Source organism: Antechinus flavipes, chromosome 1, assembly GCF_016432865.1.
Source record: "Antechinus flavipes isolate AdamAnt ecotype Samford, QLD, Australia chromosome 1, AdamAnt_v2, whole genome shotgun sequence".
Lineage (NCBI taxonomy): Eukaryota > Metazoa > Chordata > Mammalia > Dasyuromorphia > Dasyuridae > Antechinus > Antechinus flavipes.
The window spans coordinates 185338139-185358494 of NC_067398.1; the positions used below are offsets into that span (position 1 = coordinate 185338139).

General features: G+C 35.7%; 2 protein-coding genes across 4 annotated transcripts in view; one reads left to right on the top strand and one right to left on the bottom strand.

Moving 5' to 3' along the window:
• Nucleotides 1-2648, bottom strand: part of SKIC3 (SKI3 subunit of superkiller complex) — a 115540-nt gene extending 112892 nt beyond the window's left edge. For 2 of the 3 annotated variants that reach the window (XM_051993879.1, XM_051993863.1), the window contains exon 1: nucleotides 2477-2641. The gene's annotated coding sequence lies outside the window, so the exon portion shown is untranslated. Of the gene's footprint in view, nucleotides 1-2476 lie in introns of all 3 variants that reach the window. The other variant, XM_051993889.1, reaches the window with a different exon arrangement.
• Nucleotides 2649-3279: 631 nt separating this feature from the next.
• The window catches only part of ARSK (arylsulfatase family member K), a 35460-nt gene continuing 18383 nt past the window's right edge, over nucleotides 3280-20356 (top strand). The window contains 3 exon segments of the mRNA XM_051993900.1: nucleotides 3280-3653; nucleotides 8928-9057; nucleotides 12235-12394. Coding sequence (XP_051849860.1) covers nucleotides 3468-3653; nucleotides 8928-9057; nucleotides 12235-12394 — 476 coding nt within the window. The 5' untranslated portion in view covers nucleotides 3280-3467.

Consider the following 20356-nt stretch of genomic DNA (forward strand, 5'->3'; position numbering starts at 1 on the left):
AAAATCTAATAAATATACAGGGCAGAGCCAAGATAGCAGAGTAAAGGCACGAACTTACCCAATCTCTCCCCCAAAATGTTCCAAATTCCTTTAAATAATGACTCTAAACAAATTTTAAGAGAATCAAAACACCCAAAAAAATGAAGTAGAACATTTTCCAGCCAAAGACAACTTAGAAGCTCAGCAGAAAAGGTCTGTGGAAGCCAAGTGGGACCCTAGCACAGGCCCAGCTCAAGTCTGGGCCCCAGCATCAATGAGATGGGATCTTTGAATCAGTAGCAGAGCTAGAGGCTTCCGGAGCTTTCAAGCCTGGGGACACCAAGGAAGATTCAGGTGGTCAGTGGAAAGGGTGGCAACAGGGTGTGGGTCTGTGGGTCTGGTGTTCAGTCCTAGCATAGTTCTGGTCAGAGGAGCCACAGCCCCCATCAGGACAGTGAATCTTATCGCTACAAGAGGGTAGGGACAAACCTAACAGTTCCAAGGCAGAACAGAGTACTTGTGATCAGATTCCTAGAAGGATTTTTGAAAACGTTACACAAAACCTCTGAAGCTTGAGACAGTGTTCCCTCCACTCTGGAAATAGCCCTATTTTAACAAACAGTTAAAAGTAGAATAATAGGCCAGGAAAATGAGCAGAAAATTTAAAAGTTCCTGATCATTCAAAGTTATTAATGATGACAAGGAGGATCAAAACACACATTTAGAAGATAACAAACTCCTACAGCCAAAGCCTCTTTCTAGAATTGAGCTCAGGCCATGGAAGAGTTCAAAAGGGATTTTGAAAACCAAATAAGAGAGATAGAAGAAAAATTAGGGAAGAAATTGAGAGGTTCAAAAGGAAATATAAAATCTAATATTTAATAAGTTTTATATAACATAGGTAATATAGTATCTATAACATTTCCCAGTTTTAAGAGGCTGATAACCCTGTGGGGGAAGGGGGGGGAAGCAAATGGGAGTAATTTGGCATAATCTGTTTTATTTTTAGTTTCTTACCTTTTATTTTTAATGTTTTATTGCTATCTTTTATCTACATATTACACTAATTTCCCATTCCTTCCTCCAGCAGTGAATCCCCACTTGAAAAGATAAAAAAAATTCAGCAAAAACATCTTATACAGAGATCATGTCCTACAATAAACCAATTCTTGAAGTCATGTTCATTCTTTGTGAATGCAGTTTCCTTTTCAATATATTCATTAACCTTCACTTCAATAATTCATTTCAAAGTTCTTTTTAATTAATTAATTTAATTAATGGCAATGACTTTGTAGACTTTATTCTCATTTTTCTTGAAAATTGGATGTTTTTCCTTCTCCAGTCTGGCATTTGCTCTCTTGCTCTCTATATCTCAAAAATCATCAACACTGGCTCAGCAATCACCTGACAAATTTTTTCTTCACTATATAAGCATGTAGATCACTTGAGTCTGGTAACTTAAACTCAAAGGCAACTAGGTACTGTCTTATTAACTCCTTAATTGTCTCTTCCTGCTTGTTAGTCATTTTTTGTATTTTTCATTAATAGAGAAAAGAGAAAATCAAAATAAAGCAGTGCTGCCCTATCTTTTTGTCATAGTTCCAAAATCCTGAGACAATCTCACACATTCTTAGATTTCCTTTCCAGCATCAAGTCATTTTAGACATTAGTATCTTTCACATTTTTACAGCTTTAGACAACCCAAGTCTTCTAATTCATGTAGAATTGGAGCTACTAGTAATACTAAGTATTACTAAGTAATATCAGAGATACTTGGTAACATCCAATGATACAGGTAGTATCAAAAGGAGGATTTAAACACAAGTTTTCTGTCTTCTGAATCAATGCTACATGCTTCCTTGATATTCTGGAATTTAAGATTTTAAAAGAGCTGTTTAAAATTTTTTTGTTAAAATAATTTTCCCTCTTGTGACCTTGGGAAAAAATAATTTAATTTTTCTGAGAATCATTTATTCATCTACCAAAAAAAAATAAATTGTCATCTTATAGAGGAGCATTAGAGTATAGTACATAGAGATCTGACTCAGAATCAATAAAATCTAGGTTCACAAATTACTTTTGACACATTTTGGCTCAATGAACATGGAAAAGTTTTACTACTTTGCAGTGAACCAGAAGGAGCTTTTTCACCGGGGAACCCCTACAACAACGATCACAGATTTGGGGTGATAAGGACCCCAGGGGTTAAATCATAAGGCTTCTTTTTCTAAATAAGGAATGCCAGGCCTACTGAGGTTAAATGACTTGCCCAGGATCACACAGCTACTAAGACAAAATTTGAATGAAGTCTTCTTGACTTCAAGTCCAATATTAGATCCACTATACCAAGATATCCTCCGCTGACCCTCCCCCTCAAAAAAAAAAAAAATACACTACGACCCTGTAATGATATTGTTAGTAAACTTAAATGTGAAGTACCACTATACCTGAACATTTTAAAACTACTAGTAACTGACACAATTTACAAGCTACATACCTGAAACTAAGAAAAGGAGTCAGAAAGGCCAGAGCTCTGCTTCCTTCTGCATCCTTCCAAGGAAGAAAGTTCAAGGAGAGAAGCTGTATCAACAAAAGAATGACTTTCTGAACCCACGTCAGATAAGGAAACGTCACATAATAGCTCACGTCTGTTGATACAACGTTTTGCTGTGGCCACAACCTGTGAGATGAAGGGAGGTCACATAATCGAACCCTTCTTCCTAGGTAAAAGGAAGGGATGTTTTCTCCGGGTGCCACCCTTAGTCCCTGTAGTCTAACACCTGGAAAGATAAAGTTGTGCCCTGAACCCCACCGAAACTCCCTCCGGGAAGTGGAAGTGGCCCCAGTGTCGGGAGGGGAAGCCCAGCAGTCGGAGGCAGCCGGTGGGGTCTGAGGACTGGGATGAGGGGGGCCTCCTCCAACCTCAGTCCCATTCAACGCCGCTGGCAGGCGGCCCACAGCCACCTCAGCGATTCTTCCCCAGAGCCAGCTTCACTCTTCCCCTGCGATCACAAGAGAGGGAATCCCGGGTCCTCTCGTTAGTCTCCTCCTCCTGCAGCCGGGCTGCTCCCCTAAAAGTCCCTAACCCATCCCCTCCAAGAAGACCCCGATTAATTTTTTTCTAATCTACCTTACTCCAGCCGCCTTCTGCCCAAGGGTCGGGGCGCATGCGTATTTCCTCAAGGCATAACCACGTGACCCAACCCTGCAACTACGTGCAGAAGGATTAGGGGGAGGGAGCGAATAAGCTCTTGGACAAGTAACATCAAGTGCCTATGCTTTCCTTGGGCCTGATGGGAATTGTAGTTCTGCCCCTTCCCCTGCGCATCGTGAAGTGGCTCTTTCAGAGGAAGCGGGCTTGAAGTAGCGTTTCTAGGAAACAGGTCAAGACACTGCCCAGAGATAGTCAGAAACCCAACTCGGGGTGCACTTCCGGCTGTGTCCTGGGACTGAAAAGGGCAGGGTGAGCCTGAGGGCCCGCTGGGGCAATGAAATGGTGGATATTAGGTGTGGTCCTTATAGTGACTACTTTTGTGGGTCTGGCTCCGGCCGCACCGGCCCCGTGGGCAAGTAAACTGGAGGAAAGAGCGGGCCCAATGTGGCCCCCTCCCCAGAGGGTAACAACACTGGAGCCCTCGGTACCGAATGTGGTGCTGGTGGTGAGCGATTCTTTCGTAAGTACCGGGCAGGGGAGAGAGGGCCTTTCCTCCTGACTCTCTTGCGCTGCTGCTGGTGGAAAGGCGCCCCTTGCGAGCGGGCGGACGAGGGAGGGACTTAATGCACTACAGACCGGGTGTCGCTGCCCAGACCCACTCAGCTACTCCAAAGAAGCAGCTCGGGGACAGAAAGAGATCCCAAGAAATTACCTGCTATAAATCAATATGCAAGAAAGCCCAGAATCAGCCTTCTCCCTTCCCTGGGTATTGGAGTCTGCTTCTAGCCATACCCCTTCCTGTGTTCAGAGACATCTCTGTCCATCTCCCCAGACACCTAGGATTGGAAAGATAGTCATCTACTGTGACTTATTAATGGCATTTCCAATCAGAATTCAATATTCCCTAGTTCTTTATTTAGGGTTGAGTCAGAATTTAATGCTTCCTTTCACTCTGCCATCTTGGCCCTGCCTCCCGATTTTCATTTCTAAAGCAGTGGTCTAACCATGGCAGTTGGCTGCTCAAAATAATTCAGTGCCTCCCCCATCTTCTGGATAAAATACATATTCTTTTTTTGGCATCTAAAGGTATCCATAGTGGTATTGCATTCTACCTCTCCAGATTCATTAATCCCTTTCATACAATACAGTAATCAAACTGGTTACTTTCTTGCTGTGCCCCATATATACCCATTATGGCTTTGCACAGACTCTCCACCCTCATTCCATCCTCACTTCTACTTCTTGTAACTCAAGTGCTACCTTCTTCAAGGGCCCCTCTTCCCTCTTCCCCCATCTCCATTGTTCATCTCTCCCTTTTCCTTGTATATATCCTCTGCTTATCTATAAATATGGATTCCTTCACATAAACACCAGAGGGAAATTTAATTTTATTCATGACAAGGACAGTCACTTTTCAAAAGTGCCTATATAATGCCTAGCATATATATTGATTGTAAAATAGTGTTTAATAAATGTAGTTAGTTAGTATAAGCTACTGCTTAGACAGATTTTTAATTATATATTATAAAATTAGGAACTCTAAATGGGCATGTGCATAAGGTTTGTAATCAATACGTGTGCTGTAGAATTAAGTATGTGTGTTGATTTTTCTCCTAGTTATCTCTTCTCTCCACTGAACATCCCATCTGGCAGCAGTCTTAATTTAGCATATAGCTTTCAATGCCATGCCATTTTTTTATACTATTGAGAATTCTTTTTCTTTCCATGCCAATTCTGAAATGGACCTTTTCCCTAGCCTAGCCATATTTCATTTTCTGTTTCTCTTTAGAATTGGTACAGAGATTTATCAACATTTTCAAAGGTGAAACTTCAACCACTGTAGTTATTTATTAAGTCTGAATTATTTTGCACTCAAACTCAAATATAATTAAACAATTTTTTCTTTGTTTTAAGTATTAAAGAAGAAATATCTGATTTTTCTCATATTATTAAAGTACAAACTATATACCCCAGATATCATTTGTTAATATCTACCATGTGCTAAGAGAGTTAGAATTGTCTTAACATTGCCAGCACAGTTGGAAGAGATATTTTTCCTCTAAACTCTTCATACATCTAGTGTTTGTGCTTCTCATTTTAACATAAATTGATATCTTTTGGGGGACCCGGATGTAAATTGTTCCCAGACCCTGAGAAAAACTTGCAAACTCCCAGTTGGGTGGTTTCATTCAATCGGAGATCTTGGTCAATCACCCTCCATTATTTGCCACTAAAATAAGTGATCTCTTTTCAATTGGAGATCTAGGCCCTGGGCATTGTCAACATTAACTCAAACTCCCAGTTAAGTAATCTCATCCAATTTTGAATTGAAGCCCCACAGGGCTAATAAAAGACGACTCTGAACTCCAAATCTTTGCAGAAATCCTAAATAGTATTATACTCACCAAGGAAGCTGTTATCTTAGCAAGCTGTCCTGTCAGGACTTTTTGCCCACTGGTGAAGATATTCTCTTCTCCAGTGTTAATCTTTGCTATCTTCCTAACAGGACCTTTTGCCCACTAAAAATCTGTCTTCCTAGCAAGCTGGCTTCCCAGTGCCAATAAATCCCTTTTTGCCACACAAATTTCGGCTTTCGCAAGGGATCTGTGCCTCCAACCAGAGAAATTTCCCACCCTAACTCTCACACCTCATCACAACTATCACTAATCTCAATTTGACATTTATCAGATGCATCTGTGACATAATGATAATGAATTCTATGAATCACATGGAAAATTGAGCCATAAATACCTGTCATATTTACTGATTGAAATTTATTTTTTGGTCCAGGTATGTGATTTCATGTATACAAGGAATTTCCAGTAAAGAAATTCCTATCAGTAGTGCCAATTAGCAACTAATTTGCAGTATTTCTTAGAAAATTGCATGGGACACTGAGAGGTCAAATAATTTACACAGGGTTTAAATAATTTACAATGTGAATCCTGTTCTTGTTAACACAGGCAATCTCTTTCTCTTTAGACTGCCTCTCATCTCATTTCATAGGCCATGGGAGCTTTGCTAGAATGAATTTTAGAAAATATAATCATGAATTTAGAGTTGTAAAGAATCCAAAACACTATGTGAATGAACTAGTCCAGCTTTACTTTGCAGGTGAGGGAAGTGAGAGATTAAGTTACCCAAATTCACATAGGTGTAGTAAATAACCACAGCCAAAATTCACACCCATCCCTCCTAACTCCATTGCTCTCACCACCATGGTGTAGCTGCTCTATTGTGATCGTGTATATGTCTCTCTCTATCTGTCCTAATTTCCCAAGAATGCTTTAAGTTCCTTAAGAGTAGAAAACATGTTCCATATCTCATCATAATAGACACTTAATATTTTGATTAACTATTCATTGACTGTTCAGAAGATATTTTTGTTAGAAACAGCTAAATGATAATAGTGGATAGTGGCTTTAGGAGGACCCAAGTTCAAGTTCTGCCTCACACTTAAAGCTGTGAGACCCTGAGTCAGTTACCTCACTTCTTTTAGCCTCAGTTTACCCATCTATAAATGAGCGTAATGAAAGCTCCTGCCTCACAGGGTTGTTGTAAGGATCAATTGAAATGATATAAAGCATCTAGCTGTTACTATTATTATTTCAGAGCTTAATTTAAGAGAGATATTTTGCAGAATTGACTTTTCAAATTAACTGAAGCTTCTTTTTTCCTCATATGAAACTGATTTTAAACCAGTTTTGAGGAAGGTGTATTACACATTTTTCTGCTATAGATCAATATGCAGGCATTTGTTAAATGTCTACTGTATTCAAGACACTTTGAGGTGTGTGGGGCACAAAGACAAAAGTGAAACAATATCTTAAATATTGCTTCACTTTTGTTTTTGTTATTTTATTGTCTTATTATTTATACTACTGTAATACTGTCATATTGAGGAGGTTCAGCGCAGGATAGAGTAGTGTGGGAACCCCCTTCTGGTCATGCAGGTCTTTTGTAAAAGAATTTATGAACCCAAAAAGTTAAACCCAAAAGGAATTTATTGGCACTGGGAAATCAGCTTTTGCAGGCTGACTTCTTTAGTGGCAAGGTTGCAACAGAGAAGTAAAGGTCTAGCAGTGAGGGCCTGTCAGAGAGATAAAGTTCCTAGCAGAGAAATCCCGAAAGAAAGGTAAAGAGGGGTATAGTCCTGTTTAGGGAAATGTGTGAGAGAGACAAAGAGAGGTTAATGCTGAAAAGAGAATGTTTTTTCAGAGGGCAGAGAGTCCCTTGAAGGCAACTATGGTGATTCCTGCTTTGGCCTCTCTGCAAGGAATTGAGCCCAGTTGCCTCTTTATATAATTGAAACTTTGGCTAGAGGCTGGGGGCAGTTTGAGTTGAAATCAGAATAGAGAATCTTCTAATTGAATGAGTAGGCCTAGACTAATCTTCAACTCTAGAGAAGGCTTAATCAATAGTGAATGTTATCAGTGGGGGTCTCCTTCAGAATAACAGAATGAAACTACTTGTCTTGATTCCCTGGGACAGGTCTTTTGCAAAGGGAAATGTTCAAGGAGACTTTCTCCTTCAAGGAGTTTCTATCTCATTCCCCTTACCCCCCCCCCCCCCACCCAAGTCAGAGAGAGAGAGAGAGAGAGAGAGAGAGAGTTTCAGGCCTCCCCTTGTCAATATTATTTGTCACACTGTCTTTATTGTATTAAATAGTGCTATATTGGACAGGGTGTTCTAAATTATGTTTAAGACAAAAAGAGGATTTATGTCTGATCCTGGAGATATTAGGGAGCCCCGGTGTTTATTGGCAGGGTGTGACAGAGATCAAATATAAATCCTCTTTTTGTCATTCTAAACTCTTCATGACCTAAAATTCCCCTCTCACCTTTCTAGTTTTATACTTTATACTCCATATACTCTTTGATTTAGTGACATTGATCTTCTTGCTTTTTCTCCAAAAAAAAAAAAAAAAGATACTCCATCCCCTGATTCTGAGCATTTTCTCTCACTGTCCTCATACCTTGAATACTCTCTCATCTCCACTTCCTGTCTTCACTGGCTTCCCAGCTACAAATTTCTGTCTTCTATTAGAAACTTTTCCCAATCCCTCTTAATTCTGGTATCTTTTCTCGATTATTTTCCATTTATTCTGCTTATATAACTTGATTATACACAGTTGTCTGCATTTTCTCCTTATACACTCTCAAAAGCAACAACAAATATCATTCAATATATTTCTACATAGTCTAGCAAAACAAATATCCATATTAACCATATCCAAAAATGTAGGTCACTTTCTGAAGTTCATCACTTCATTGTCAGCAGTTAAATGGCATGTTTCACCTTCATTCTTTCAGCCTTTATTATGTGCCAGGTATTGGGCTAAGAGCTAAAAATACAAATGCTAACGTAAAATAGTGTCTGTCCTCAATTTGCTTCCATTTTAATAAGTTTACATTCTAATACTCTATTCAAATAAGGGTATTGTAGCCAGAAAGGAATTTTAGTTGGAGGAGACTTTGGGATGATGAATCAGTTGATAAATGAACTAACAAAGGAGTTGAACTCTGCCATGAAAAGTCAATGATGCTTATTGATAAACTTATTCCATGCATGTGAATTTAATTGTAATGCTATACATTTAATATCTGACTTCTTAATGTCTCTGTTCTAATTTCATTATCTGCAAAATGAAATGCACTCTTCTGCCTTAAAGAGTTGTTTTGGATACTGTAAAGATAATTTTAAAGCCCTTTGCAAATTGTAGATGTTTATTGTTGATGATTACTGGAAAATATGCTTCTTGTGTATTGTGATTAACTACTTTCTTTGATTATAGGATGGAAGGCTCACATTTCATCCAAGAAATCAGACAGTGTCACTTCCTTTCATAAACTTCATGAAAAAACATGGTACCCTTTTTCTCAATGCATATACAAATTCTCCAATCTGTTGCCCATCACGTGCAGGTAGGTGCCCTAAGTATATGTATATCTATGTGTATATATATTATGTATATATGTGTGTGTACATATTATGTATATATGTATATTAATTGAAATAGATAATGCAATATGAAACTTCATTTAAGTTGTCATTAGTATTAGACTTTAGAGAACATGGTATGATTAACCTTCTGAATATGGAGGGCTTTCTCTGAGTACCTGCAAATATGCTAATCATAATAAAAAATATTTCCAGATTCAGAAAACACCTATTGCCACACAGTTTTCTTTTCTCAGATTAGAATGGTCATTTTAGTAGTTTGCCTTAGTTTAGAGAAATAGTTATACTGACAAAATGCTACTGGCATTAAGGACTGTATAATTCAGGAACAGGACATTAGAGCATGAATTGATATAGCTGAAATTTAATCGTTTTTAATCTTTTCCCCAAAACAACAGTTTTTCTTGGCTTCTATATGATTCCTTTGTTTTTTTAAGTTTATATAGGACTTAGTAATTTGGCTTGTTGCTTTCTAAATTATTAAAATATGTATTTTTTCTCAGAAGTTCCCCAAGTTAGAGATGCTCATTCATTCATTTGAATATTTTTCTAACAAAGAAGGAAACCTAAAATTTTCATTAATGGAGTGTCAATGCAGAACTTAATTTGTTTTTTGTTCTACTCTTATAATTTCATGATTATAGGAAACTCAGCTAGGAAATTGCCTGTATTGTAGTAGATTAACAGCTGCTCTGTAATATATAAACTTAGTATGGATTTGGACACTGACAATTATGTGGCATGTATATGTCAGAGAGAGAACTTGAGCTTAGGAATTCCTGACTTTGAGAAAAATGATCCATTATTCTCTTTTTACATTCTTCAGTGAAATAAGAAATGAAGATCTTTTGCTTCACTATTTCAATAGTAAACACATAAATATTAATTTTTCTTCCAAATGTAAAGCTTATAATCCAGCCACACTTTCTTGTCCTGTGCAGCTTTTGTTCAAGGCCTTTCATAAATCATAAAGGATTTTAGTATTACTGGGGTATCAGTACAGCATCTTATTAACAAATTTTGTAAAGTTGAGGCAGTATGCATATGGGTCAGTAATTAGGAATATTCTCTTTTTTTTGTTGTTGCTCTTACAATAAGATCCAATTGCTATATATACTCTCTTCCAGATATTTTGAGAATCATCCCTTGATGCTCAAAATTAGTCACCTATAGAACAGACCTCTATATATATGTCTTCTAGTCTTGACCTTTTTCCCAGTTTTCTTCCTCTAGGTCCCCTTGTGCACATTATGGACTATAAATGTTAGGCAGTTTCTGACCTCATGAGTGGCCTTATTGGTCATCACCTATAATCTCCCAATGATCACATCTAATGTTTGTTTCTGATTTTTCTCTCCTTGACCTCTATAACATTTGACACTTTCTGAATAGTTTCTCCTTCATAGGTTTTTGTGACACTAAACCAGACGACTGATTGCTTTCTCATTTCTCCAGCTACTTTTCTGGCCCACTTCTTTGTTTTTGTTTTTACTAGTTTATTGTTGCTCTCATATCCACAAACTGTCTGTGTCCCTCAAGGTTCTGTTTTTGGTCCTTTACTTTCTGTAATCTCATTAACTATTATGGATTCAGTTGTCATTGAATTAAATCAGTGACATACTGCATCCACTTTTTATTTTTCTAGTTTGATATTGATTTTTATCTTTGCTCAAATAAATCAGTAGTAGATAATTGGGATAATTATGTATAGCCAACATTATGAAATATTTCTTGTCATCGTAGGAGACACAGTGAAACCTGTTTCTTTACTGTGAGGCATCAATTCCTCCAGTAATATGCCTATTCTATAGTGGCTGAAGACAGATTTTAAGTAACTACAACTAAACTTAGCTTCATTGTCTAAAAATTTTGTGAGTTTTAGCATCTTCTGTGCCCTTTTCTGCCACTCCAAAATAATAAAGCTACATAATACTGAAGACCATATTTTTCTTTGTTTCAGAAGTTTCCATGGAGAGGTCATCTTCAAGTGACCACCCTACTTGTAATCAGTCTCTACATCCTGATATGATTTAGTCCTTACAGAGCATTGAGAAAACCTGTTATTAAAACTGTTTTGGAAAACTTTTTAATGTGGCCATAATTTTGTGCTCTACTAGCATACCATTCCAGAACTCAGGATCATTGAGGCATCATATAAGAAATTGTGAAGTATTTTCTATTACTCGTCACAGAAATATATAGTGTGTCCATTGATTATGTGATAGTAATATGTTTTTCCCTTTCTCAGTAGTATTTTATTCTTCCAAATACATGTATAGGTAGTTTTCAAGATTCGTTTTTGTAAGACTTTTTGATCCATATCATATTCTATATCCCTCCCTTCTTTACCTCCCTACTGCCCAAGACACCAATCAATGAGGTATAGGTTAAATATATAGCAATATATTTTTAATTCCTAATTTATATATGATGTTGGGGTGATTGATTTACCTACCCCTACTCCACTTTAAAATAATAAGATACCCAAAGAATCAGTACATTCATAGGCTTTAGATTAAGTTCAGAAAAAGCCTTTGAACTTCACAAAATATTTCTGTTTTTTGTTTTTTGGATAGATTGAGGGATCATCTATAAATTATCAAACAAGATTGCTCCAAGTGTGATAATCAAGAAGAGTCAATGGCTCTACAGGTCTCTCAGAGAAAAAAATCCAGGCTGAAAAAGGTCTCAAGAAGAGGTTGACTCTTTGAACACAGTTTTCCCTGCTGGTACCTGTCCAACCACCAACACTATTAGTATAAACCTGTTATTTCATTACTCACTTATTTCCAATAAACTATTTTGCCTCAACCACAAAGAGGTCAGGAGTTAACTAGAAATAAATAGAAATGTAAATTTAGGCAAAAAAGCCCAACCACTTTCTAAATGTTAGTTATTATCTTAACTGGGAGTTGAGTGTGGCTGAGCTTATAATTTTATGCCTAAAATAAATAAATACTCTTATACTTATTATTTTTCTAAGTTTTAAACAAGCCTGGGTGTGTATATTTATATATATGTGTGCATATATGCATATACTTACATATATACATATGCATATACATAAACATAATATAGACATGTATATATTGTCTATTTAAAATTCTTATTATAATCTCTATTTTATATATGTTTTGCAGCAATGTGGAGTGGCCTCTTTACTCATTTGACTGAATCTTGGAATAATTTTAAGGGCCTGGATCAAAATTACACAACATGGATGGAACTCTTGGAAAAATCTGGTTACCATACACAAAAGTTTGGAAAATTAGACTATACTTCAGGACATCACTCTATTAGGTAAATACCTACCGAAGTAGTATGTGTAGGAATATATGTGGATACATACTCTAATGTGACTTCTTTTGTAGACCAAAGTAAAAATATTTTTAAATTTTTATTTCTGTTGATATAACTTAGACTTTAATGATATTTTATGATTAAGTTTTTGTGATTTTGTTTTCCATAAACATTAAAAGACAAATCCAAATGATTCTAAGGATTCTCCCATCTATTGGTTGATTGTTATGTATGTCTCAAGGCAGTGTTTAAAAGTCTTTTTTGTCTTCTATCCTTGTGTTCCAACAGAATCAGTCTAATCCCTGCTCTATATCACGGCCCTTCAAATTCTTAAAGATTTTTGTCATGCTTCCCCCAAGTATCCTCCTCTTTAGATTAACAACTCCAGGTCCTTTAGCCTGTCTTCAAAGAACATAAACTAAACTCAAAGCTCTTCAACCTCCTGTTTGCCCTCTTCTAGAGGAATATCTGAGTTCAGATTTGGCCTCAGACATTTAATGGCAGCATAACCACAGACAAATCACTTCACCTTTTTTCACCTTCAGTTACCTTATCTATAAAATGGGTATGATAATAGCATCTTACCTCTCCAGGTTGTTATGAGAATCACATGAGAGGTACTTGAGTCACCTTGCAAACTTTAGCACTATGCAAATACTAGCTATTATTATTACTATGCTTCCCCAGTCTTACACTTGTGAAGCTAACTTTTTTTCCCCTGCAGTTTCATCAGTGTGGATATTCTCACTAGTGCTACATATCACGGACTCTGCATACCTTCCGATTCTCCCTTAAATTCACCATAGAGAGTCCATCCCACTCTGGAGAGTATCCTCAAATTCTCCCAACCTTGTCCTATATATGTGTCTTGATTTTCAGGTGGGATGAACCCGTTTTTTTCATCCCTCACCTTACTAATGGTATCATTTTCTTCTGTTCCCTTATTCTCTATCTTGTCTTTCATAGCAATACCAATATTAGCCATTTTTATTCTTTCCTTTCTCATCCAAGGGCCATTCTCCTTGGTAAAGAAATTAAGAATTTGGTTTCTCTCTTCTCTCCATTATTTGTTATTCTTTCCCTGATTTGCTGCCTTGTCCAGTCATACATCCTTTCTTCCCCAGCATATCTTTCTTTTTAAAAATAATTTTTCTTTATTTTCTTTGTTTTTTCTCTGCAATCTCAGCTCCTTCTAAGGTTAAACATTATGATTATAGGACAGTGGCATGCTTTTATGTTCATCTTTTGGTCCCTATATACATTTTTAAAAATCTAAGCATATTGGTAAGTTCCCAATGCATCTTACATTGGTCTCTTCAAACAAGTTTCTTTTCAGTACAATTATTTCTTTTCATCTTCATAATTCTATTTGAGTGCTTTCCTTCCCTTCTAGGCTGGTTTCCTTATGAAATTTTAGAGTGTGGGATCATAATTCACCTTCATTAGAGCCATCTGATTTCTTCTGTTCTAAAATGTAAAGTACATGTCATATTTTGCCCACTTTCCTCCTTCTCTATCACAAATTCTAAGTTGGAGCAGTATCTTTCTAACCAAGGATGCCATCATTTCCTCCCCCAATAACTATTTCCTTCATTTAATGTTAGTTAACTCCAGTTAATCAGCAAGCATTTATTAAGCACCTGATATATACTAGGATCTATGATAGGTGCTGGCAATACAAATATAAAAATGGAATTATCCCCATTTGTAAGGAACTTACAGCCTAATGGGGAAGATGTCTAATACCTACATACGTATTTGACTCTGGTAGAATTGTTGTGAAGTTAGAATTAGACATCTGTAAAGCACTATGCAAATCTTGAAGTATCCTTTCTATGTTATAAGTAAGCTTCCTTTTTGTTAATTATTGAATGATCATTTCTTTTAAGTATTAAATGTAAGTATTTGATAATAGCTAATATTTATATAGCACTTTAACATTTGCAAAGCATCAGGGGAGCAACCTGAGTTAATAACCCTGGTGTTTAGCACTGAACAACATTAGAAATGAAGTTTCTCTCTTCTCTACATCATTTGTTATTCTTTCCCTGATTTGCTGTCTTGTCCAGTCATACACACAGAATGCAGTCCCCATTTTACCAATTAGAAAACTGAGGCAGATAAAGATGAATGATTTGACCAAAATCAACAGCTAGTGTCTGAGACTAGATTTGAACTTAAATCTTCCTGATTCCAGGTCTAGCATTCTAGTCACAGAAATGATCTGGTCATCAGGGAAGGATATGGGACTTCTGGTGGCCCTGAGATATGCACCAACTTTGAAGAGCCCTAATTTCATGCAGGTAGAACTTTTTTGTGCCTTTTAGTAATCAGTAATCAAGACAATATGTCATGAGAGTCCTGGTCATATAAAAGTGGCAATAGGGTTTGAGCCATCATTCCCTAAGCCAGTTATGAGTTTCAATACCTTTTAAGGAGAAACTAATCAGAAAGGATCAGGGCTTTAGGAAAAGCCTGGGCTTTTACTGGGTTTCATGATAAAGGACTCAGGTAGATAATATTCTACTACCATATTGGTTTTAGGATAGTGATCTGTAGAGGATCAAAAAAAAAAAAAAAAAAAAGACAGCCAGAAGAGTGAAAGTTTTTCAGTCAGTGTCATAGCAGGGTTGGTTGAAGGAAATGGAAATATTTAATATAGGGAAGAAAAAACTCACTGGTGGCATGAGAGCTCTTTCCAAGTATTTGAAAAATTGTTGTGACCTTCTGGGCCAAAGCTGTGTTAGATCAGTCCAGTAATTCAGGTTTAAGGACTAATATTTAATGAGGTACTATTGGATCATAAAATGCTATAAGAATTCAAAGAGTCAACTTTAAAGATTTTAAAAGGGTATAATATGCTACTTTCTTCTACCTTATAATTATTTTGTGTAATCTTAATATTTTATTAGTGTTTCAACAGTTTAGAATATCATAAGATCACGAGCTGGACAAGACTATAGATATAGTTATCCTCCCTCATCTTACAAATTAGAAAACTGAAGCCCAAATATGTTTGATGACTTGCTCAGACTCATACAGGTTACAGTAAGAGCAGGATCAATCAGATTGGAAGGTGGGTCCTCTAATTCCAAGTCTAATATTCTTTCCATAAGACTAGTGCCATTATTCTTTCTTAGTATTGCATATTTTTACTTTGAACTATTCAAGTATTTCATTCACATATATGTGTACACATATATTCCATTTGTTTCATAGCTGCTTTAACATTTCTAATTTCATAGTGACCAATTTCAGAATTGAACATTTCTCCATGTGAAGGATTCTGAAACAAATCCTTTTGCTGTTCTACTTTGTATATAGAAGTGCCCATTTTATTTGGTGTTTGTCAAGCTCATTATGAAGAAAAAAATTTTTGGAGCTTTATGATATCAATATATAAAACAAAAGATCCACTTTTGTCTTGATGGTTTCTGGGTGAAGATAATTTTCAATACCCTAATTATTTTCAGTATATTTTCATTTATTCACCAGAATTTGGAAGAAATGTCAGCTATTAAGATGATTTATAAGACTCCTTTTATGCACCCACACAGTCATTTGTCTGTACAAACAGGTCAGGGTTGCTGTTATTAACACATTCCTACAAAAGTTATATGATTTATGTTGAATCATCTCTGGAGATTTCTGTATGCTTTTTCAATTTTTGAGGGAAAAAAACAATCTAATGCAATGCTTTGTAATGCACACTATATTTTAATTCATTGAGTTGCCCCTGTAGAAAACTTAGGTTCAATTTTTATGACTCAATATAAATGATATTATAATTTGATACAGATCACTTCCTAATTCCAATTATATTTTTATGCTAATGAGTTTCATAAGATTACCACTCCATGTTTTATTTAAAAAAAAAAAAACTATCTCCCTTGAGTCTTTAAGAGATACAGCCAAGTTATATTATTTTGGCATTTACCTTGGTTTAGCAAAGTGTCCTACATAAACTTTTCCCTGACAGACAGAAAAGTTTTGCATAAAGAAAGGTTCTCAAACTGTATTTTGATGATATAAATAGGAGTTTCATGAGAAAATTCATGTGCTAGTGATATTTTGCCTTCTCGAACTATTAAATATAAAATTATATATGTATCAAAATGTTTATAAATGATATTTTTGATGGGATAAGAGATGCATCTTAAAATATGTATATCTTATGTCCATGTATATATGTATGTATTCAATTGAGATAACCTCAGAGGAATTAGAAAGGGTAAAGGTAAATTGCAAAGGTAAAATTTTAGCTGAGATGTAAAGGAAACCTAGAGATCCAGGAGTTGAAAATAAGGAATGAGAGAATTCCAAGCATGGTGAACAACCATTGAAAATTCCACAAGTTGGGAGATGGAGTTTCTTGTTCAAGTAATTGCATAACCACCAAGATCACTGAATTGTAGGATATGGGAAAAGAAATGAGGTGTAAAAAAACTAGTTTAGAAGAAAAGAGCCAGGTTATTAAGGGCTTCAAAAGCCAAACAAAGGAATTTATATTTAATTCTAGAGGTAATTGGGAGCCACTGGAGATGATTGAATAGGGAGAAGATATGTTGAGACTTGGGCTTTAGAAAGATTACATTGGTAGCTGAGTAAAAGATGGTCTAAAGTGGGGAGACTTGATGTAAGGAGACCAGCCTATTGCAAATTTACTAGTTTTTGACACATATGTAACTTTGTATTTTTATTATTTTAGAAGGCAAAATATTACTAATATTAAGTTTTCTCATGAAATCTCTATTTCTCTCTTTATCTTAAAGTATGCATTATTTTTCTTTAGTAATTCCACAATATCCTGTACTTGATTTTGAACCTTATACTTCCAGTTACAATGCAGTTTTCAAAAGCACTCCTAGCTTTTGAAAACTTTAAAATGTTCCTTTTTTATTTTTTCAGATATTATTATTTTTTATCTGAGAAGGGGGAAGATGTGGCCAAAGATGTTTTGTAGGGGGAAAAAAAAATCTCTTGTTTTTGTAGGAAAAAAAAATCATTTAATTTACTCATTAGAATTAGTATTTCAAGAAGACAAAATTGGGAGGCAATACTTGCTTAGGGGAATTGGTCTCTAACCACCCCACTCACTCACAAGCCCAGGAAGCCCAGGTGTAATCATAGATTATGAACAGATAATTGTAAAGTACAATTGTGCCCTGTATCTCTTTGACATTGGAACTCATCAGTTCAGACAGTTCAGACAAGAGCCAACAATTGAAGAAGAACCCAGCCACTGAGAGGGAATCACTCTTAGAGGGAAGGATGAGATTTCTCTTTCCTCACTCCTCTCCAGCTTCTAAATATCAGGGCACTTTGACCCAGAGCTTATTTGATCATCAAACAACACCAAATCCAGCAGGGAACTGATAGACACAGATAAGTAGTCTTTCAAGACAGGAAATCACTTCAAGGAATGAAATCTCTGATGTCCAGGAAGCAATTCAAGAGAGAACTACACAAAGTCAAGGAGAGCTCATTATAGAAATCGAGAGTTTAGCTGTGATGATATGCTGATGCTAGGAGCCCACCTGATATATAATAGAAATTCACCTAAGGGGAAACAGCAAGAAGACAACTAGAAGAAAGAACAGGAAGCTCCTACAGTACTGGAAGCATGAATAATCTTAGCCACATATGTTCCCTCATATGCACTTCACTGCCATTATACTCAAGATAATTACAGAGAATGCACTAACAGTGGTGGAAATAAGGAAAAATCTGGAGAAGTTAGCATTTGAGCTGACTCTTAAAGGAAGACAGGGAAGCCTGAAGGCAGAAGAGAGCAGGGAAAGCATTACAGGAATGGGAAGTAGGCTTAAAGTAAGAAGATGAAGTGTTGAGTTTGAGCAACAACATGAAGTCCAGTGTCACTAGATTTCAGTTTATGTCAAGGGGAATAAAGTATAAGAAGAATGGAAAGGCAAAAAGGGGTCAGGTTGTAAAAGAATTTGAATGCCAAATAAGGGATTTTATATTTGATCCTGGGGAGAGCAGGGGATCCTTGGAGTTTATTCTAATGAAGAAGACAATATGCATATAATTGTACATATATATGTATTTGTGTATATGTATATATACAAATTTCATATATATTGTTCCTATAATTATTTACATGTTGTCTACTTCATTAGAGTGCTAGCTCCTTGAATGCTTAGGCCATGCTTTTGTTTTTCTTTTTATCTCCAGAACTTAAAACAGTTCCTGACAAATTCTGAGTACTCAATAAATACTTATTGACTGACTGACTAATTAGACCAGCCACTGCTTATATCATTTATTTATTCTGTATTATTTCTATAATATTATGAGTAATAAAGTTAAAATCATACTAATAAGAAAATTGAAGAAATTAAACAATTTAATTTTTAAATGGTTAAGAATGTAATTTATTTTTATATTTGTACCCCAAATAAAATAATGAAGCAATTATCTCCCTACTTTATGTCTCGAGCAAAACTATCGAATTTCCATCTTGAAAGAAACCTCAGAGATCATTAAATTAAACCCGTATCTGAGCAAGACTACATTTTACAATATATATGATAAATAATCAAGTTTCTGCTTAAATATCTTCATTGAGGGGGAAATCCATTATCTCCCCAAGTATAGATTATTTCATTTTGTAATACATGGAATTGTTTAAAAAGAAAAAGTTTTTCCTTAAATTAAGCCTAAATATATCCCTTTCCAATTTCCACTCATTGCTCTAAATTTTATCCTTGGGTTCAAGCAGAATAAGTTAAACATTGTATCAGATGTCTGATCAGACCATTGAGAAAATACTATGGGTAGCCCTTATCTTGGGTACCATGGCTGTCATAATGCAGTTATTTTGCATGCAATATTTCAATATTGATTTATATTCAGTCTCATCAACTAATCTTCACAAATCTTTTTCAGATAAACTGCTAACTAACCAGACCTCCTATATCTTGTACATATGAGTAAATCACTTGAACCCAACTGTAAAGATTTACATTTATATCCATTTACCTTCATTTTGTTAGATTTAACATGATATTCTAGCCTACCAAGATTTCTTGGTTACTTCTTGAATACTAATTGCTATCAGTGATGGGAATTAGACCTGCAGTTTTATTGGTTTAGGAATTTCTCAATAGAATCTCAATAATAATCTCAAAGAATTTATGTATTAATGAAACAATAATAATAACAGCATTTATATAGCACTTTAAGATTGCAAAAATGCTTTACAAATATCTAATTTTATCTTCACAGCAACAGAAGGTAGGTATATGTTATTAGTGTCCCCATTTTACTTCAGATGAGGAAACTGAGGTAGAAGTTAAGTGACTTGCCCAGGGTAACAGCAAGGATCTAGGCTGGCTTTGAATTCAGATTTTCTTGATTCCAGATCCCTCACTCTAAACACTGTACCACTAGGTGCCTCTTGGTTCAATTTCCCAGCTTTGTGTGATCTGAAAATTTGAAAGACATATCATCTGTGTCTTTAAGTCACTGATAAAAATGTTGGCACAAAGTTAAGCATGTATATTTGAATCATTCCAGTGAGACTTCATTCCTAGATGTCATCCATGAAATTCTAGCAAACATTTTTTTAGATATCCACTATGTTCCAGGCATGATACTAAGTATAAGGGATGCAAAGACAAAAATAAAAAAAAGCATTGCTTGTTAACTTCCTGTGTATTAGACAATTTATCTTTTTCCTTTTAATCTAAAATGTGTTTTTAGAGTTTTATTTTTGTCATCTTCTTCCTCCAAAGCTGACTTCCCCTTACAAGAATTTTAAACCATCTACCAGTCCATAAACCTTTAGAAACCTTCTTTCCCCATATTTAGTGTCCATATCTGTCAAATTATGCCTAATTCTTCTCTATTCTATAACAGATTCAAAGGTAGAATGGTTATTTCCTCAAGTTTTCCATCATTTCCACTCCAAATCCAAAAAAGCAGTTTTATCCTTTTTTT